General features: G+C 36.6%; 1 protein-coding gene across 1 annotated transcript; it reads right to left on the reverse strand.

The window, feature by feature from the left end:
- Nucleotides 1-399: 399 nt before the first annotated feature.
- Nucleotides 400-18,483, reverse strand: NAMPT (nicotinamide phosphoribosyltransferase; the record flags this gene model as incomplete). Its single annotated transcript, XM_056515903.1, has 11 exons — nt 400-3,315; nt 4,972-5,106; nt 5,239-5,379; nt 7,969-7,986; nt 10,536-10,655; nt 11,828-12,053; nt 13,144-13,280; nt 13,632-13,790; nt 14,241-14,369; nt 16,939-17,042; nt 18,327-18,483. Coding segments are annotated over 11 exons (1,440 nt in total), but the record flags the coding sequence as incomplete, so codon positions are not given.
- Between the last annotated feature and the right edge of the window lie 298 nt (nt 18,484-18,781).

Here is an 18,781-nt window from a genome sequence, read left to right on the forward strand (position 1 = left end):
AAACAAGTGCTTTACTTTTAAGCACAAACAGACAAGATGCTGAAGCATAGCTGTACTCACACCAAAAAAGAAAAGAAAAAAAAGAAAAAAGAACAAGAAAACTTCCCCAAAAACCAAACCAAACCAAACCCCCAAAATCACACACACACACACACACACAAAAACACACACACACCCCAGAAAAGAAAAATAGAGCCCAGTTTGCTTTGTCTTCTCTAGAAGTGAGCTGGTTGTACATTCATTTAACCCCAACTGCCTGCAAGGCAGCTGGGCAGCTCTCCTTAAAGGAATGCAATGACAGCACAGCCCTGAGCCCTGCTCTGGCCTGTGTTTGGCAACAAAGAGCACAGGATGGCATCTGATGCCCAACATCAGAACTTTAAGACACAGTCAGATGGCTATGGTTTTCACTGCCAGAACTAAACTTTATTTCCATGTGTATTACATACTTGTATTTGATGCCAAGTACATTAAAATTACTTTAACAGAGGATTTATGTGAGGAATACTTATTCTTCACTAAACAAGAAGGAATGTAAAAACCTATAAGAAAAGAACTGTTTAAGCTTTGTTTTGATTTTGGCAAACCAAACAGTTAAGTACTCTTCTGTTCTCTCCTCAGATCTTTCAAAGTACCAAAAAATTGTCTTTATTTTTTTATAATCATGCAGCTGAAGAAAAAAAATTGTCTTACAAAATTCATTTCTTATGCTAAATATGGTTACAAATCAGAGTATTAAACACAAAATTCCCAATTCCTATTTTTAAATACAAATACTGTATTGTATTATGAAATGGGGATAATTAAAATATATCAATGACTACAAATCTAGCATTTTAAAGCAAACAAACATGCTGTTTGCCTTCATGTGGAAGAATTAGAATATTGTATGGTTCAAGCACTGCAGTAATTTCTGTCAACTCCTTGATGCCCAGAATGTCAAACTGCCAAACACAAAGAGACAAGTGTTCAGGTCTGAATAGCACCAGGTGTTTTTTGTTTTTTTTTCTTTTCTTTTTAAATTATTAACATTTAATAAAATGAGTGACATTACAACTTTCTGAAAGTGACATGCACAAGTAGAGAATTTTCTTTGAGTTTTGAACTAATAAGCTGAAAAGTATGAGACAATACTGAACAATTATAATGTATTCCATGGTACACATGAAAACAGTGCTTCCACAGTATATCCTCAGTTCTCAAGTACAAAAATATCAGTTATGGGTAGTCAATAGTTATCAAAATTTTTATTGGTACAGAATGAAAGCAGCATTTACTTTATTGTTTTTTAAACCATACATCATAAAATTCCCTAGTACACATGTGGAGGAGTGAAATAGGCTCTGTACTATTTACCTGCTACTGATGCTAAGTCCAGATTCAAAATCTTTCCTGGCCAAAACCAAACAATATAATTAATAGCTAAGGGAAGGCAGTTCCTCAGTGTAAAAGGTCAGCATTTAGTTTTACTAAAACACTATTCTTGAAACAATACATCACTTAAATGTATAATTACATACACTACAAGTGAAAAACAAGTTTTTATTAACAAGAACTATTGAGACTGGGCATAAACATCTTAACCACAAACCCTGGAAATATTATGGATGCTTTGATGTGGCCCTTTTTGGTGAGAGTAAGAACAATGAAGTATGGCTTTTCAATCTTCCTTTAAAAGCATGTTTTATAAAATTTTGTACGCTTAAATTATTTTAGGCTTTAGCATTTTCCAGTAACATCATCTACTAATTAGAAGAATTAATTACATCAGTATATTAAGCAATTAGCTGATAGTTGATCGCCAGCAGAACAGGAACTATTTGCTTTTGTTGTTGTTTTTTTGATAAGTAAGGGAGGTACTTTTCTAGTGAGAGCCATCCTACAGTACTATCAAATATTTCAGAGGTTACTACATAGCTTCTCAAATAAAATCCTCAACAGTTTCATTTTCCAGCAGATACTCATATCAAGCATATGCAGAGAGCAAATACAATCAAGTGCAGACAGTTCAAAAGTATCTCTCAAACACATTGTTTTACAGTTACCCTCTGCAAAATAAAAGCCCCTCCTCACCACAAACTGATTGGGTGAGAAGGGGAAACAGGTCTGCCATTCATGTAGGAGTTTGGCTAGCATAGTTTTATTAAAGTTGTTAACAAAAATAGTTAAACATCTTTACAATTTAACATCCAGTCTGACAAAAGGCAAATCAATGAAAAAAATACAAAAAAGTAAAAAAGTGCACTACCCAGTCCAGTATTTTGCTTTAAATTCTTGTCACTTACAGTATATGAAAAATAAACCCAGAAGTGTAATTACTTTAAAATACACCGCTTCCGTATTTCAGTATTTTACACATATATTCTATAGTGGAAGAGGAGATCTCTTAAAAACTTTACTCTTAAAATATTGAGGTGCATATACCAAGTGGGATAGACTTGGCAAGTTAAGTTGCAGTAGAGAATCCTTTCAAATTTGGCATTTCACTTACATACCTTACTGTGCCAGCAAGGTCTGTAATACCTAAACCTTCTAGTAAGAACAGTAATTTAGTTTAATGCAGATTTACTAATACAGACAACTACAAGAAATGTGAGGTCAGCAACTCTATAGGATCTTATGGAGATACGAGTCCTGATTTAGTTGTCAAATGAACAATGTCACAACAAACTTTTAAGGCCATGTTTTATTTGCTGATTAATGGACAAAAGGCAATGGATTCCCCCCCCACTAAATATTTTCTTGAAAGTCTGTGCTCATAAAAATCATGAAAAGTTGGAAAGACTTAATTATTGAAACTTTAAATATATTTTACACAATCTTGTTTGTACAAAAATACAAGTTAAATATAAACATAAAGCAATCATGATAATTTTATGTAAATCCATTTTGTGATATTCTGTTATATATAAAAAAGTTTCTCAGCTCTGTCTCATTTGTGAAAAGATCAATACCAGATTGAATCACTACTGGCAAAGGGCCCTAAAAAGCACACTTTAGCATTAAATATGTTTTACAAGGTAAGTACCATTTCCTGATTTTATTTTCTAAAGACTGGCAAAAGATAGGGCAGTATGTCCATAAACCAACAAATAATTTGGCTACAATGTCATAAAACACAAACACACAAATCTGTACAATAAACCAGTAGCTATGCAGTACGAACAAGTTACACACACATACACAGACATGGAATGGAACTTAGTGAGATGCTGTTTGTAATTCACTGTTCTTCAGCCTGGCATTTTGTCTTACTTCATCAAATGAATATGACTTCGTTACCTTTCCATTCTTAAATACAGTGTGAAGCAGGTCCTGCAAGAAACACCACTGTTTAGCAAGAGTGATTTGGCAAACACAGGTTACACAAACTCAAAAGCAAGCACACAAATCCAGCCTGGTAAGGCTGGAACTTTACCCTGTCAAGACACTAAATTTTTACAGCCTCTTCTGACACCTTTCACTAAAGGTTACACAGAAGAAAGGGCTTGGGTCATTCTGTGCACAGACAGCAGCTTTGTGCCAAGGAGTCCCTTGAGTGTGGCCAAAGCCAAATACACACTAAATACACCTTGCCAGAGCAGTTTGTAAGAAAGGTGACATGCAACCAGTTAAATACAACTCAGTTATAGGGGTTTAAATGAAGTAATTTTTTCCTCTAGAAAAAAAAAATTAAATATCTTTCTTCACTGTGCCCTTTATTCATATGTTTTCTAAAACAGCATATCAGGAAGGGCTTGCATACAGCACACTGGAAGGGCAAAAAACAGAATTGGCAACAAAAGTCAGCACAGCAGCAACACTGAGCAGTCCCTGCACTTGGTGACCTTGGTGGCTTTAGAGAAATGAGCCCACAGAAGGGTGTACATCCCTGTTGTCTCCAGGGAGCCCCAGAACTGGTACCACACCAATGACCCTCTCTAATTTCCTGGGACTAAAAAAATTTTAATGAATCATTTCACCTGACAAAAATTAAGGGACAATATATTGCCTAATTTCAGAGCCAAAGCCTTGTAGTTTTTGTTGAAGAGATTTCTCACCATTAGGTTCTTCCCTCTCTACATGTATAGGAATGTTCATCATCATTAACATATGTACATGGATATGTGCATAGAAAAATGTTACAAATTTCTATAAGATCTTTGTGTCCAGAGAAGCATATCTTCAGTGTGTGTAACTCAGGCTTTTTTCATCTTGCAATTTCTCAGAGATCTAAGTTTTATGTTTACTGGTATGTAAAACAGTGTGCCTAGTAGTACAAAACCAGCTTCTGTATATCAGAAAACTTTCAACTTCTAAAAGCAGAAGTGCAATTTGACAACTTATTTACAGTCTCCTTAACTTGGGAAGACTCAACATGCAGTTTAATGATTTGTTGCTGGACACAGAAACACAACACATATCAAACTGAAAGCCTGAGACTGGCACAAAGTTTCAGCTTATTGCACAGAAATAGCATTCCCTTTTGCAATTGTAAAGAATTCACAGGGAAACTGAACTCCTGGTTTAAATTTGCATCTTTAAAAACTGTAGAACTACTCTGTGTACAGAGCATTAACTCCTGAAGGAATTATTTTTAAAAAACTCTCAGTGGGGAAGTAGAAACACAGTTTTAGTTACAGCTGTCCCCGTTCCACCTCACATACACTACAGTACAGGCCAAACAAAACTACCTGGCCAGTACATATTCTACAGCACTGAGACTTTAGTTTTGGGGAAAAGCAGTAATGTTCTCATGTTTCTGAAGACAAACAAAAGAGAAAGATCTGTAATTGCAAAGCCTGAACATTCTACTGTCATTCTAACACACTCTTGTTACTGAATTTGGTACTGAGGTAATTTTTGAGGTAATGAGATGGGAATTGAACAAAATGACAGATCAAAAATAAATTCTGAAATTAAGTTATAACCTCCTTTTTCTCAGTCTATTTTTGCATGAAGAATGATGCAACAGATTTGGAAAATTCCTACCTGTCCATACTCTTCAAGATCTCCCTTGCCTTCCTCAAGTGTGACATACTCTCCAGCAGGTGTCCTATGCAACGAGAGCCGTCCTTTCTTTGACCTTTTGTTGGGATCAGCCACAGGATCTTTGAAGACATTAACCTAAAATGAAGAGGATGTTTTTAGGAGGAAAGGACTTTGTGGTATGCAGATGGTGGCAATGTAATAGGAAATGTCGAATGGGTTTTCAAGTGGGGAGAAAAGCAGAGTGGTAGAAGTTGAACAAAGACATACCCCAAGGCCATTGGTCACCACATAACTGCATTTGAAGGAACAGTTTAAGAGGTCTCTGGTTAGTTTCTGCAACAAAGCTCCACCAGATCCAAAGGCAATATTCTCAATACTCCATTTATTCTTCTTCATTCCCTCCACAATCTAATAAGAAAAAGAAAATTATAATGGAGTGTACTTTTAGGCCATGCCTAATTTTTCCCATAAAAATTTTACACTACTTAAACAAGATGCTTTTACAGACAATTAAGCCAACTAACATTCAGTTTCCAGGAGATGTACCTAATAATTTGGCCAATACTTGGCATACTGTTTGCATTTTTATTTACAGTTCCAGCGTGGAACTGGAAAGCTTTTGCTTGCCAGCACATTTATTCCCAAACTAAGGTGGCACAGTAATGCAATGCCCAGAGAAACAGATCTCTAAAGAAAATAAAAGATTTAATGGGTATCCTGAAACAATGCAGTCATCCTGCTCAACTCCAGAAAGTTATTACCCTCTCTGATCAATGACTTGAACAGAGCAATTCTCTTGAAAACCACATTGTCTAGAGTAAGATCAGCAAGTTCAAAGAAGGGAAATGAAAACACATAAAACTGCTCAAAGAGTTTGCTTTGCCACCTTCTCCTGCAGGCACAGATCAATGTGGACTGCTAGCAATAGCCAAGGTAAAAGTTACCATATCATTTCCCTCCACCCTCACTCTACTCAGACAAATGTGACATCCTCCAGCCTGGAGTAGCAGGTGCTCATTTAGTCATGCTCATAAAGGGCCAAGATTTGTCTCCCTGACCTGTTACTCTTATGACAGCCTGAAATGATGGTTATAGCCCCAGAAAAGGACCTCAAACTCTCTTCTCCTAACATTCTACTACCAAAAGCAGGTGAGTAAACCAGAGTGGGTGAAACAGCAAAATACCATCCATCCAGAAAAACAGGAAGGCAAGAAGCAGAATGGAAGAACTTAATCCACGGGGAACAGTGCAGATTTTCAAAACTCAGCATAGTCAGAAATTTTGTCAAATTTTGGGCAATCTTAGCATCCTGCATCAAGAAGAAATGCCAGACTAACACTGAACACTGTTTCAGGAGCTACTGATATCAAGCTGCTTTTTTAAGGGACAGCTAAGGCTCAGAAGAGGCGGGAAAAAATGAAAAACACAATTCCAATTGCAGACTGTGACAAACTGGTAGTGCAAACAAAAGAGCACACCAGGATTTTGTTTATGCACTTAGTCACATACAGACTGTCTTCACAGATACTCTCAGATACATGGACAGCAGAGTCACAACCTTCTGAGGACGTGCTCAGAACACCTTCCCAGTACATTTCTGTCAGAGATTTCCCCAGGAAAAATTTTACCAATGAGTTTCCATCATTCCAAGAGTACCAACTTTCTCAGCCTCACTTGGCAAGTCAAGCAAAATGAATCTCAAGCTCTACCACCATGACTTCCACTTCAACAGAATCATTTGAAAGCTTTGAATCCTGAACAAATGCCCTCTTAAATATGTGACAATCCTGTGGATTTTAGCAGTACACATCATACCCTCTCAGTGACCAAGAGCAAAAGGAATCTTTATTTTCAGGTGATTAGACTCTCCTGGAAGCAGTTTAAAGAGGTACTCAGGGAAGATAAACAACTGAAATTAATTAAATTCTCCTTTAAGTACCTCAAGAGTAAATAAAGCTGACAAAGGAAGGGTAAGAAATGGTATTTTGTATACCATTGTGCTACTTGAGAACAATGCCCAGTGGTGCTATAAGAAATGAGATTTAACTGGGCTGGGTATGGATTCTGCTTATCTGTACTGTCTTTTAAAGAGGCAAATACAGGTAAACTCCACCTGGGCTCTGGTTCTGCCCAGACCCTGAGCAATCATGAGCCAGTGTTCTGCTCACCTCACTGTGCAGTTGCAAAGGCCAGGTCTGACACTGAACTCACTTGAACATGCCTGCAAGATACAACTACCTGGTACAAACAACACCCTACACCAAGGCAGGGGCTGCTGAGGCTTCATGTTCCTTGATAGCTGCAGGTTAACAGGTGTTAGTGCAAGTACAGCAGAGCTGGGCCATGGCTGCTCAGCCCTCCTGCCTGGCTGAGAGGAAACGTGAACCCCCTTTTATCTCCTGCTGCTGCTCTCATTTACAGATGGTTTGTTCATCTCATGCTACAGGCACAACTCCTCACTTACCCTGGGTGAAGAACTGGCTTCTAGCTTTCCACTCTCTCAAGGGATTTCCTTACTTAGATTGATCTTTGTCTGGTGAGGAGGGGAAGGGAAATCCAGACTGAGCTGAAAGCCAGCTCTGACTGTACCAGTGACACAGAGCAAAGGCCCAGATATTAATACTTCCTTAGGTATGGAGGAGAGATGGCAAACAGCAGTAGCAATAGGGAAGAAGAAAAAGGGGAGATCTGAAACAACTGAAGCTTCCCCAAAGGAAAAGAATACAGAAGAAATTTTTGTTTCACACTTTCAAACCTATACAGGGAGAACAATTCAGGTGTCAAGGTTTTGACCAGCTTCCTCTGACCATTATGAGCATGATTAGTACATGAACTCTGACTCCAGATTGGAGGATTTATTTTGTATAAAAATTTAAAGACATCTGGAAATTGAATGTTCAAAGAAAATCCTTTGAAAGTGTAGTATATTGTGGAGTTAGCAGATTGGAATGATTTTTAAAAGTGAAAATGCAAAGAAAATCAAAAAAGTTTCCTTACCTGTTCTACCAGCATCCCCTATTAAAACAAAGAATTTTAAAATCCAGTTTATACTCTGAGATGTTTTCTATATTCTTGTTTCAGCTACTTTGGATAGCTAAATGAGACTACTGGTCATTACCCATTCTAGATTTTCCTACTGTACCCATTACCTTTCATCTGATCTGTAACAATAAATCATGCCTAGAATTGAAAGCTGATATGGAATAATTGGAATAAAAATCTTGCACGGGTTACAAGAGGGGGAAAAAAGTTGGCCACAGAGATGCATTGTATTTGTTAATGAAAACTCCTTTTGCAAAATAATATACTTCAGTGTTGGTTTGGTTTTGGTGGGTTGTTTTATTTTGGGTTTTGGTTGTTGTTTTAGGGGTTTTTTGATGTTATGCCATTATCCAATCTTCTAAAACTCAGCATGGTCAAACCTGGGGTCTACTGACATAAAAGGATTAAGAGATTAATGATATTTAAATAAAACTAAAATTAGGTTGCAAAATCATGGTCATTTTGCTCTAACATAATTTGCTGCTGTCAAATGAAAAATGTCACTTCCCTTCCTGCCCATTTCTCCCCGCTCAAAACAACAGTTTGTTTCCTTCTGCATAGTGCTGGCAAGTGTTAGCCCCTTTTTAGGGTACAATTTAATTCACTAAACCACAAAACTGATCCCTTTTGGCTGATTTAGTTAAGCTTCTACATGTGTGGTCTAAATCATTTTAATGACTAGTGGTTCAATGACCAAAGCTGACACAAGGCACAGCAAGATCAGAGTCAGGAAGAAATGAGAAGGTGCAACTGGGCAGCAGTGACCTGTCTGCTCTGTATCTTGGGGAACTGAACCTTCTGCTCTTTTCTATTATTTTACAGGTAGATGTCTCATAATCAATTACAGCTTCATAAGGAAAATATATAAAAAGGCAGATCACCTGAACAAAGAATTGCTCATTCTGCCTCTTATACTCTCCCATTAGCTGCTGCAATTTGTTTTATTGCTCTGTTTAGAACATAAGGAGCAGAGCGTTTTTCACTCTAGTGCAAAGATTTTTAAATACTTGCTTTAATATTTTAATTAGAATTGATGCTATAAGATATCCTTGAATTTTGTCCAGTATAAGTTAGAAGAAGCAACCAGAGTTCCTTACAAGAAACAATAGTCCAGTTTCTGTCCTCTCACAACTATGAAAATCTCACCCATAACATACTTGCCTAATACAGGCATCAGTCCTGTTAGATCATTGTTTAGAATAAGCAGAAATTATTTTCTTCTGTGTGGGTTTTCTTTAACAGAGTGTCTTCCCCTGCTATCTAATGATAAGATTTTCTTCCCAGCTATTAACCTCTCATGCTGTGTTCTGTTAAGCATATTAGCATATTTGTATATTCTCAAAAAGCAACATGGGACAAAAAAATAAAGCAGAATTTACTTTAAAGGCCATTGGAGGGGGAAAAAAGATGCAGAGCATGACTGCACTATAGTTAGTCTATCAGATTACAATCTCAGTATTAACTGCTCTGTGGGGATCTGAGTGACAAATCTGAGTTCTGTCACTGAGCTTCACATTATGTGCCCATGCTAGACATACAGATAGCTTCAGACCAACTAAAAACCAAAACTGATACCTCCCTTGCTCATAATTTTGAGAAGAAGCAAAAGTCAGCTTTGCTGAGAAAAACCTAAGGATGTGTCCGATTAGAAAGCTAAGACAAGTGTCAATAAATTCAAGTAAAATTAATCTTAACTTTATTCAACTTACTTCTGGTTTTGAACTCTAATACAGCTGAAGATGAAAGACTCAGGACAAACCAGACCAAGTCAAGTCCTCTTCCTCTTACATGCCCTTTGTCATCTCTAGTTACTGCAGTCTATACCTTTATAACCATATTGTGCTACCTCCTATCTACCTCTAGTCAATAGTGGTGAATTTATGTCTTGTTTCAAGCATGCAGAATCTACTAAATAATCAATTTATGTCTTGGTAAAATTGCAATTTTGACTCTGACTACAGCTTAATCTTTTACACTTATTTTCTGGCTTTTCAATTAATCCTTATTCCACTAGTTGCTCAATCAACAAACTTGCTTTCCTTTCCCTAGGTTTTAAAAAGTCATCCTTCAAAATAACACCTTGAATATATGAGGACAAGCAGACTTCAGATGGTACAAAACTGATGAGCCAAAGCAGTTAATTATTACTATGGCTGCAGCACAGTGATCATGCAGTGTGCCTCAGACATCAATGAAAGGACCAAACACTGCCAGATTTTGATCTCAATTAGATTTGACAAGCATGATGAAAGCAAACAAAAGGAGAGACAGTGGAAAGAGAAGGGTTACAACAGGGGGATTAGAAAATGCCTTTTAGAGTTTTTTTATGCATCTTAATAATTTCCTGTGGAGTTTTAATGAATTTGTTTTATGCATTATGATATCACTGCCAGTGTCTGGAATGAAGGGCAGGGGTGGGATCAGCAGTCTCTGCTGCAACATCTGACTAGTTGTAACAGAGTCCAGATAAATATCAACCTTGTCAGTGCCACCCTGACATATGAACAGGATCTCTCTCCTACCTCTTGCAATGTGTTGATATCCACACCATCCCCTTGAATAACTCTGAGATATGGTGGCAACAACTTATAGCCTTTTGAATTCTCTGTAATGGGAAACTTCTTTCCCAAGATCTCCAAGACCTATTGAAAAGGGAAAGAAGATAGTTCAAACTGAAAATAAAAAACTGCCATTCCAATAAAGAAACAATTTCCACATTTGAGTCATGCTTTTTCTCTAAAAAATTAAAATAAATCCAGAAATATACCCACATAATCATGCTCTAAATCTAACCACACACAAAAAAACATGCCAGCCATTGTGGTGGAAGCCCTTAAAGCAGTCACAGACAAAATGGTCTTTAAGAACTTGCACCCTAGAGCTAATCAGAACCATGCTTCCACCCTCTCTCCCTTTGCCTGCTGTGACTTTTTGTTCTTAAATGTGTCAGCTGAAGATCCTGCTCTTCTTTTGACCTCTTAGGTGGTGGATGAGGCTTTCAGCTTTTCATGATTTTGTAAGCCACAAATACTTAAAAGGAAACACTTCAGATAGGAGTTTTTCTTATCAGTTCTGATAAAGGTCATTCAGAGTTCCTATTTGTGATATATCACTTATCCCAGAGCAAAAAACCAAAGTGTTAAAGCTGTATAGATCTAATTTTACAGAGTACCAATGTAACTAACATTGCCCCTATCTTCTTACTTGGACAGTGCTGACAGTCACTCAAATTCAGAGGTATCAACAGCTTTTATTATGAAATTTCAACAATCATTATTCTTTCTAAAGAGCAATGAGGCAAGAAGCATATTTCAATGTGGAGTCAGTGCCACTGACTTAAATGCACATCTTATAAAAGAGAGAAGCGGGCTACACGTGTATCTGTAGCACAAAATAGTGAATTACATTAACAGGGGATGACAAGATACTTAAACTTAGCAGTAAGAATTGTTATTGGCCTGGCATTTAGTAGCACTCAAGTTGTTTCCCATTGCATTTGTTAAGTGACAGAAGTTTCTCTTTATAAAAGCATTCAGCATCATGACATCAGCAAAACTGGTAACTCATAAAAGCTTCAAGAACCATATGCAAGAATAGGATTGATGAAAAATACAAAACTATTTAGATTGCAAAAGTTTCCATATCTATACTCAAATGAAGTAAATACCTACATTTTTCATAGGTTCAAATTAGCCAGCATCAAATATATACAATGCATACCAAGCTAGATCATTATATGTTTGCTAGCCAGTCATTACAAAACAAACAATTGCCCTCCCAGTCTTGTATACAAATGGCTTCAAGAAAGAATTACCTTTAGAACAGTGTCAAGGGGATTCCCAGAATCTGGTCTAATAATAAGTGGTGCCTCTGGACTTCGGGCTTCAATTATATGCCTTAGGTCATCACCCCATATTTTTTCACAAGCATTGTAAATGTCGTAGCTGTCACTAACCACAGATACAGGCACTGAAGAAAACTGTGTTACTATGTGTTCAAAAGCATCTTTTTCATGATCTTTCCCCCAAGCTGTTATGGTACTGCAAAGGCAATTGAAAAATTCATATTAGAATTGCATTTACATGTCATTCTCTATTTCCTACCAGCAACAGTTCAAGACAATGATAAGCAGCATGATTACACGACAGCAGAAACTATGTGCTTATCAGCTCTGTGTTGCTTTAAGGGATTATAAATACACTATATACTAAATAAACAGACTTAATTCAGACAGTTTGAGAACTACAGATTCAAGAACAGAACATCTGCTCTGACAACTTCATGCTACAAAATGGAAAGTTGAGAACAAAGCACCTCACCATGTGTTAAAAAAATCTAAAGAAGAAAATAAATTCATTTTCTTTTTTAGTGATATACAATGAATATTCTAACTTATACAAGTAATCTTCCAGAGGAACCTCAGAACACTACCCTTGGTACAAGGCCATAGGTGAGCACATAAACCAGAGTTGCTGAGAGCAGTAGTAAGTTACTGCTCAGATCAGCTGATATAAGTGATTTCAGTAACTTGTGTGCAAAGACTAAAAATTATCTCATGCACAGCATAAGAGTCAGTGGACATTGAATTTTTATCTTAAAATTCCAGCATTATCTGCTGTTTGAATAAGTCCCAAATGTCTGAGATCAATTTCCTTATTCTTAAAAATTCATCCACCATTCTTAGTGATTTAGCAAGGATTTAGCATTACTAGTTATACTGATGGGAAGCTTGAGAGCAACTGCCTCTTCTGGAGGGAGAACATGAATTGTGAGAATCCAGAACTGCAATTCACAGAGTTTGTCAATTTATGATTCTATATTTGAAACAAAATTTGAAGTTCATAATGTGAATCCTCAATATCTATAGACTATAAGCCTCCAAGCTTATTCCAAAAAAGACACTGATAAGGAGGTTATAGTTAAAAACATCTAAAATAATTTATAGTTAAAAACAACCATGCTACTTACATGCCCCTAGAACATACAGAGGCATCAGTACAGAACTGCAGCTTCAACAGCTGGATCAGTCACAGCTAATACTGTATGGTATATTTCTGGACACAAAGATGGGTAAGAAAAGAATTACATTTTGTTAAGCTGTTTTTAGAAAGGCTTAGACTAGTATCTTACCTGTGTTCAGCAGCTGGAACAGAATATCCTGGAACTGGATCTTTTGTACCATAGTACTTTTTAATTAATGCAATTCCTGCTACAGTGTCTGTTCCTTTGAAGTTCACCAAATGAGCAGAAGCTCCTATTCCTGCAGTCTGAAGAAGATACAACTTTCAGTTTCCATGCCAAATACAGAAGCCTAAGCCCAGTCACCACCTAGCACTAGTTTGCAACAGCAAGACTGACTCAATTCCCACTTCACCAATATTCTCTTCATTCACTTACACTGGGAAGACAGAGAAAACTTCTCCCAGTCTGGTGCTCACATTCAGATATTGTACCCACCTCCCCACCCCAGACCTCCCCCTCCACACAGTCCAAACACAATGCTCTGTGCATTCACAATTTCAGAGCAGGACAGGGCCACAGAGGTTAACAGACAATGCTACAACTCTTCACAGTTAGGAACAATCAGACTTTTCTAATTGTTAGATAAGCAGTATTACCTCTTGTGAAGAAACTCCTCTGTAGCCAAAGTCATGCAGTTTATATTCCAGTCCTTCCAAGCTGCCAGAAGTCTCCAGCAAATATTTGGCCAAAATCTTTTTCTGCTCTCTGGAGTTTGTAGCCACTGTGATTGGGTACCACGATTGCACAAGAATAGTCTAAAACAAAATCCAAAGCAATATTAGGTGCATATTTGTTCAGAGCTTGACAATGCCCACTTGGCATTTAATCAGGCACAAAAAGGTCTATTTATTTTCATTCCCTGTTCAGAAAGTACTGGTGCCTCCAACAGTTTGCTTTAGAGCTTAAGTAATTAGCTTTTATGAGGTAGGGAAGGTATTGACCTTCTCAGGAGTTATCACTAGCAAACTGACACACAGCTCCCCCAATCCTCCTTTTTTATGGATGAAAGTACTGCTGTGAATTTCCTGTACAATTATTATGATCTCTTGCCAAGTGGGGGAAAAAAGTCTGTGTAAGATGACTACAGAAAAGAATTAAAGCAGAAAATAAAAGTTGCCAGAAATTTCCTTTAAAGCAATACAGGATTCAATCTTAAAGTGCATTAATATTTACTTAGAAAAACATGTTAAATTTCCAAAACTTACCTCAATCCAATTTGTGAGCCAGTAGCATTCTGGATCTGTGTTTTCTACTGTGAAAAGAACATTTCCTCTGGGAATTACAGAGCCCTCAGGAACAGCCTTTATTTCTATGGGAAGATGGCCATCATATTTCTGTGTAAGAAAAAGTAATAATTTAAAAACCAGTCTCTTTAGCAAAACAAATTATGGCTATCAGTTGCAGCCTTTGGGCAAATTGAGCCAGGAAGGCTTAAGCATTCTATAAAAATACACAAGTTCTACCACAGAACAAGAAATATTTACTACTCATTTTCTTCAATGCTTTCACATGCAGTAAGCTAAAAAAAGTTTAGCTACTATCCAGACCTTAAAAAAATCCACTAGTTTTGTTTAGTATAGATGTGTGCTTTGTTCATTTATTACAGCAGGATCCATTTAATAACTATTTTTTAAAATATTGTCATCTCAATTACTCACTAAACATGAAGTCTTATATTGGAATGTCACTCTTTTGTCAATCTTTTATCCCTAAAGGACTAAATATTGTGTGAAATATACCTTTTGAAAAAGAGTAACCTGCAAATAGCAACTCGAGAGGAGTAATTATAACTTTCTCTAAGAGCTCTACAAGCTGTACTGGCAATACTGAGAATGTTTTGGATGATAATATATTTTGACAGAAAGCTTCCCATGAGATATCCTGTTAAAGGCAACAAAAATTGCATCAATTCAGAGAACTTACAGATTCATAACTAGCATCAAAACATACTGTCCAGTACTCAACAGACATCAGAAATCTCCTGTACCTTACAGTTTAAAAGTTTATTCAAAAATGTAACCTGAAGCAAATTGCATTTATATACCACACAGGGTCTAGTTGTCAGATTTGGAGATATATGGACTAATAAAAGACAACAAAGCCTTCAAAAAAGATCAAAATAATTTATTAATGATTCAATGAAGGCAAAAGTATAGTTAAGTGAAAACAAAAACCGAACATTTCAAAGTTGCTGTAGGTGTTGATTTTGTTCATGGAAGGAAAGTGATATAATTATGCCATGGCTCTGTAATACAGCCCTTTGCAAACATTTTTGATAGACTTGACTCGTACAATTCAGGGCTTACACCTCTACCACTCATCACAGATTCCTGCCAACTTCCAGCCTTTACACCAGCCCCTTGCTCTCCAGGAAATCCATTCCTTTCTTTCACCCTTCACCCTGTGAGTATTTACCCATTCATTTGCTCTCAGTGCAAACTGGTATGTGTACATTTCAAATTCATCCTGGCACTTGACTCACACAGCCACTGCACCCTCCACTTTACCTGCCACACCTGAGGCAACCGAGCTGGGAGAAACTGTGGCAGCTGTGTGAACATACACTGGAATTCAGGGAGCAGAAGCACTACTCTGGGCATAAAGGGCATACAAGGACTCATAGAGTACATACACTTCCAGCATATGAGATCAAGACATGAAAATCATGTTTGGGTTTTTTATATATATATATATACATATATGTATAAAATTTGAATAAGAAAACCTGACAAAGGAATAAACATGCACAGAGAGTATGCAGGAGTGCTTATTTTGACTAGACTAAAAATTGAATGGACTTAGTCAAGCCACATTACAACTCAGTGAGGACAGACATGCAACATTAAAAGTGTATTAATTCTGTTTATCCAAAGAGGGATCAAGCTTACTTTAACACAGCTGAAAGCAGTTCACAATGTCTAAGGTAGCTTAAACATAAATATGGATAGAATTCACATTTGTAGTTGTTTGAACTAAATGCAAGTCCTCTACAAACCTCTCCCTAACTCTCTTAGAAAACCATGGGCTTGCTGCCATTTGAAACATTTAGCTGAAATTCACTCTTCTCTTGCACACCTATGGTCCACCCTGGTGGCAGGATGACATCCAGTTATATTAATAAGCAGATGCCACCATAAAAGTACATTCAATTAGGGTATTCAGGGAAATATAAATACAAAGGACTGATAAAAGAGCTTCCAAATGTGAAAAATATTCATTCACCAGAACCCACAATGAAACCTAGCATTTAATTAATCTGCAGAGATTAGTACAGCTCTGATGAATACTATTAGTCTGAATCTGCTGCTTTTACAGAGAAGAGATGTCTGCAATTACTTGCAGTCTAACACTTTTTTAAACAAAAGTGGGAAAAGATAATTGTGAAAAGACTTAACTTTTGTGTGTCACAAGTGGTCGAGGTTCATATTTTATAATAAACTTCAACATTCATATATCTCAAAAATTTACAAAACTAAGCAAAACGTGTATTTTCTGGAACTATTTATACACCCAAGAAGTTGTAATGCTTTCTGCATTAGAGTAAGAACTGTAATGATTAGAGAAAGAAATGTAAATGATGCAGGCAACCACTGAGTGCTGTATCACTCATGGAGCCTTGCCAACAAGCCCCCACTCACAGGAGCTGGCTGATGGCAGCCACAAATCCTTATTACCTGCAAAGCTGCATTTGGCATCTGAAAGGATGAAAATTACTTTTCTCTAAGGAATTACAATTATATGATTATTCTTTGACAGCTGCTACTCCCTGTACACTAAATATGAGAAGCTAAATTTATCCAGTCTTTACTATCAAGATTAAAAGGAGAGACTGTCATATTTATTCTACAGCTGATTCAGAAATCCCTCACAATGATCTCCAAATATTTTTTGCATTTTTTTTACCTCTAGAATATAGTTCCATCCCTTTTCATTGAAGACATCATCTTGAAAATGCTCCCTATATACTTCTTTGGCTTCCTTGATTTTCTCTTTGGTCACCACTTTACCTGGAGTTTCAGAAACAGATAAAAGCTTAGAAACTTGCAATATTCATCAACTGATAAAAAATAAATAACAAAAACGTTCAGGCACAGCAAAATTACTTTGCCTTCAACAAAGATATGAAGAAAATACAGAATGCTTAAACCAAACTTTACTTTCATTTATTAAATAGATTAGAATGCTCAAGAAACCACGAGGGTAAAATACACTTGTGGTTTGCAGATGACTCAGGACAATTTGAGATAATTACTCTTTTACAATGGTCAAAAACCAGTCAAGAGGTTTAACAGTAGTGCTTTTCCCAGAACATGTTGATTGTGCAAGTTGGCACATGCAGCAAGGACACAGCCAGCACAAGGGTTAAGCTGTGCCATTCCAGGGAGAATCCCCATGGAGAGACTTTGCAACCAACCTTGACTGACCACGTTGTGATAGGAACCTGCAGACTAACCACATTATTTGAATAAGCATGCTACTGCTATAGGGCCAGTCATCTACCTTAGAGAACAACCTGCAGTTGCTAAAGACAAAAGAAACAAAATTATTAAGTGTTCTGATTACAATAGAATTTCAGTCTTTGGTGGAATTGGCAGAGATGTTTATTGGATCAAGACAAAGACACATAAAGCATATGACTAAAGTTTTCCTTTAAAGTTTGGCAGAAGGCAACATGCACTCAGGTCAGAAAAAGTGGTATTTGTATGTAAGGCAAAAAAACCAAACAAGATCTTGAACAGCATCAAGGAATTTTCACATGTTACTCTTTAAATTATCAGTACAAAAATGACTTTCACATGTAGCTGCCATACTCAATGATCTAAGCTGAGGGCCATCCAAAATTTAAGGAAAATTAAAATTTAATTTAAGGAAATTTAAAACCATTATTGGCTTACACAGTAAACAAACCAGCAAATACAGAACTGAAGTTAATGTTCAAAACACAAAACGTATTTTCCATCAAATCCTCTATCCATTTGTGATTCTATGCATAGTTTTAGTCTCTTTCTATTCATTTCACTTTTACCCACAGAAGTTGGGACATGAACACCTTTTCATTTTTATACACCATTGGCATAAATAAAGATATAGAGAGGTGTCTGGATTAAGTCAATACCAATTTATGAAGGTAGACAACTCTTTTAATAATCACATAAAAAAGATATTATGCATGTCACTACTTGTGGTATATCAGGATAACATGGAATTGTTTCAACTGTAAAATTATAAGCTTGAGAAAAAGTTAGATATTTAATTAAAGGAAAGGTTTCACTGGTATTTGAGGAAGTTACCTTTTAAATATTTATTCAGAATGTACTGCAAGCCATAAAAAACTGTTTCTTCATATTTCACTTTCTTTAATTTGGAATTTTCAGTCTTCTTTTCACGACATTCAAAGTAGGAATATACTTTGCTTGTGTTAGGTGGATATTGCTTGTAGTGTGTAACCTAGATCAAGAAAAATTTCAGTAAGAACTCAAAACATCACTACAAAGCACAGGAGAAATCATATTTGTACATTAAAGCTTAAAAGTAATTCCCAGCTCTTCTGGACTGTGATTATTCATCCATTCACATTCTACACAAGTATTTAGGGAATTTCCAGGTTTTCAACCTCCTTCAATTTTCAGTTCAAAAGACTGTCTTCCCTCTGTTATTCTTTGTTTCTTTATCAAGTCTTCTTCTCTGAGATTAATCTTCCCCTCCCCAATGATTTTGCTTTGATTAACTGGGAAAGACAGACTAG

The sequence above is a fragment of the Oenanthe melanoleuca genome, unplaced genomic scaffold (assembly GCF_029582105.1).
Source record: "Oenanthe melanoleuca isolate GR-GAL-2019-014 unplaced genomic scaffold, OMel1.0 S111, whole genome shotgun sequence".
Lineage (NCBI taxonomy): Eukaryota > Metazoa > Chordata > Aves > Passeriformes > Muscicapidae > Oenanthe > Oenanthe melanoleuca.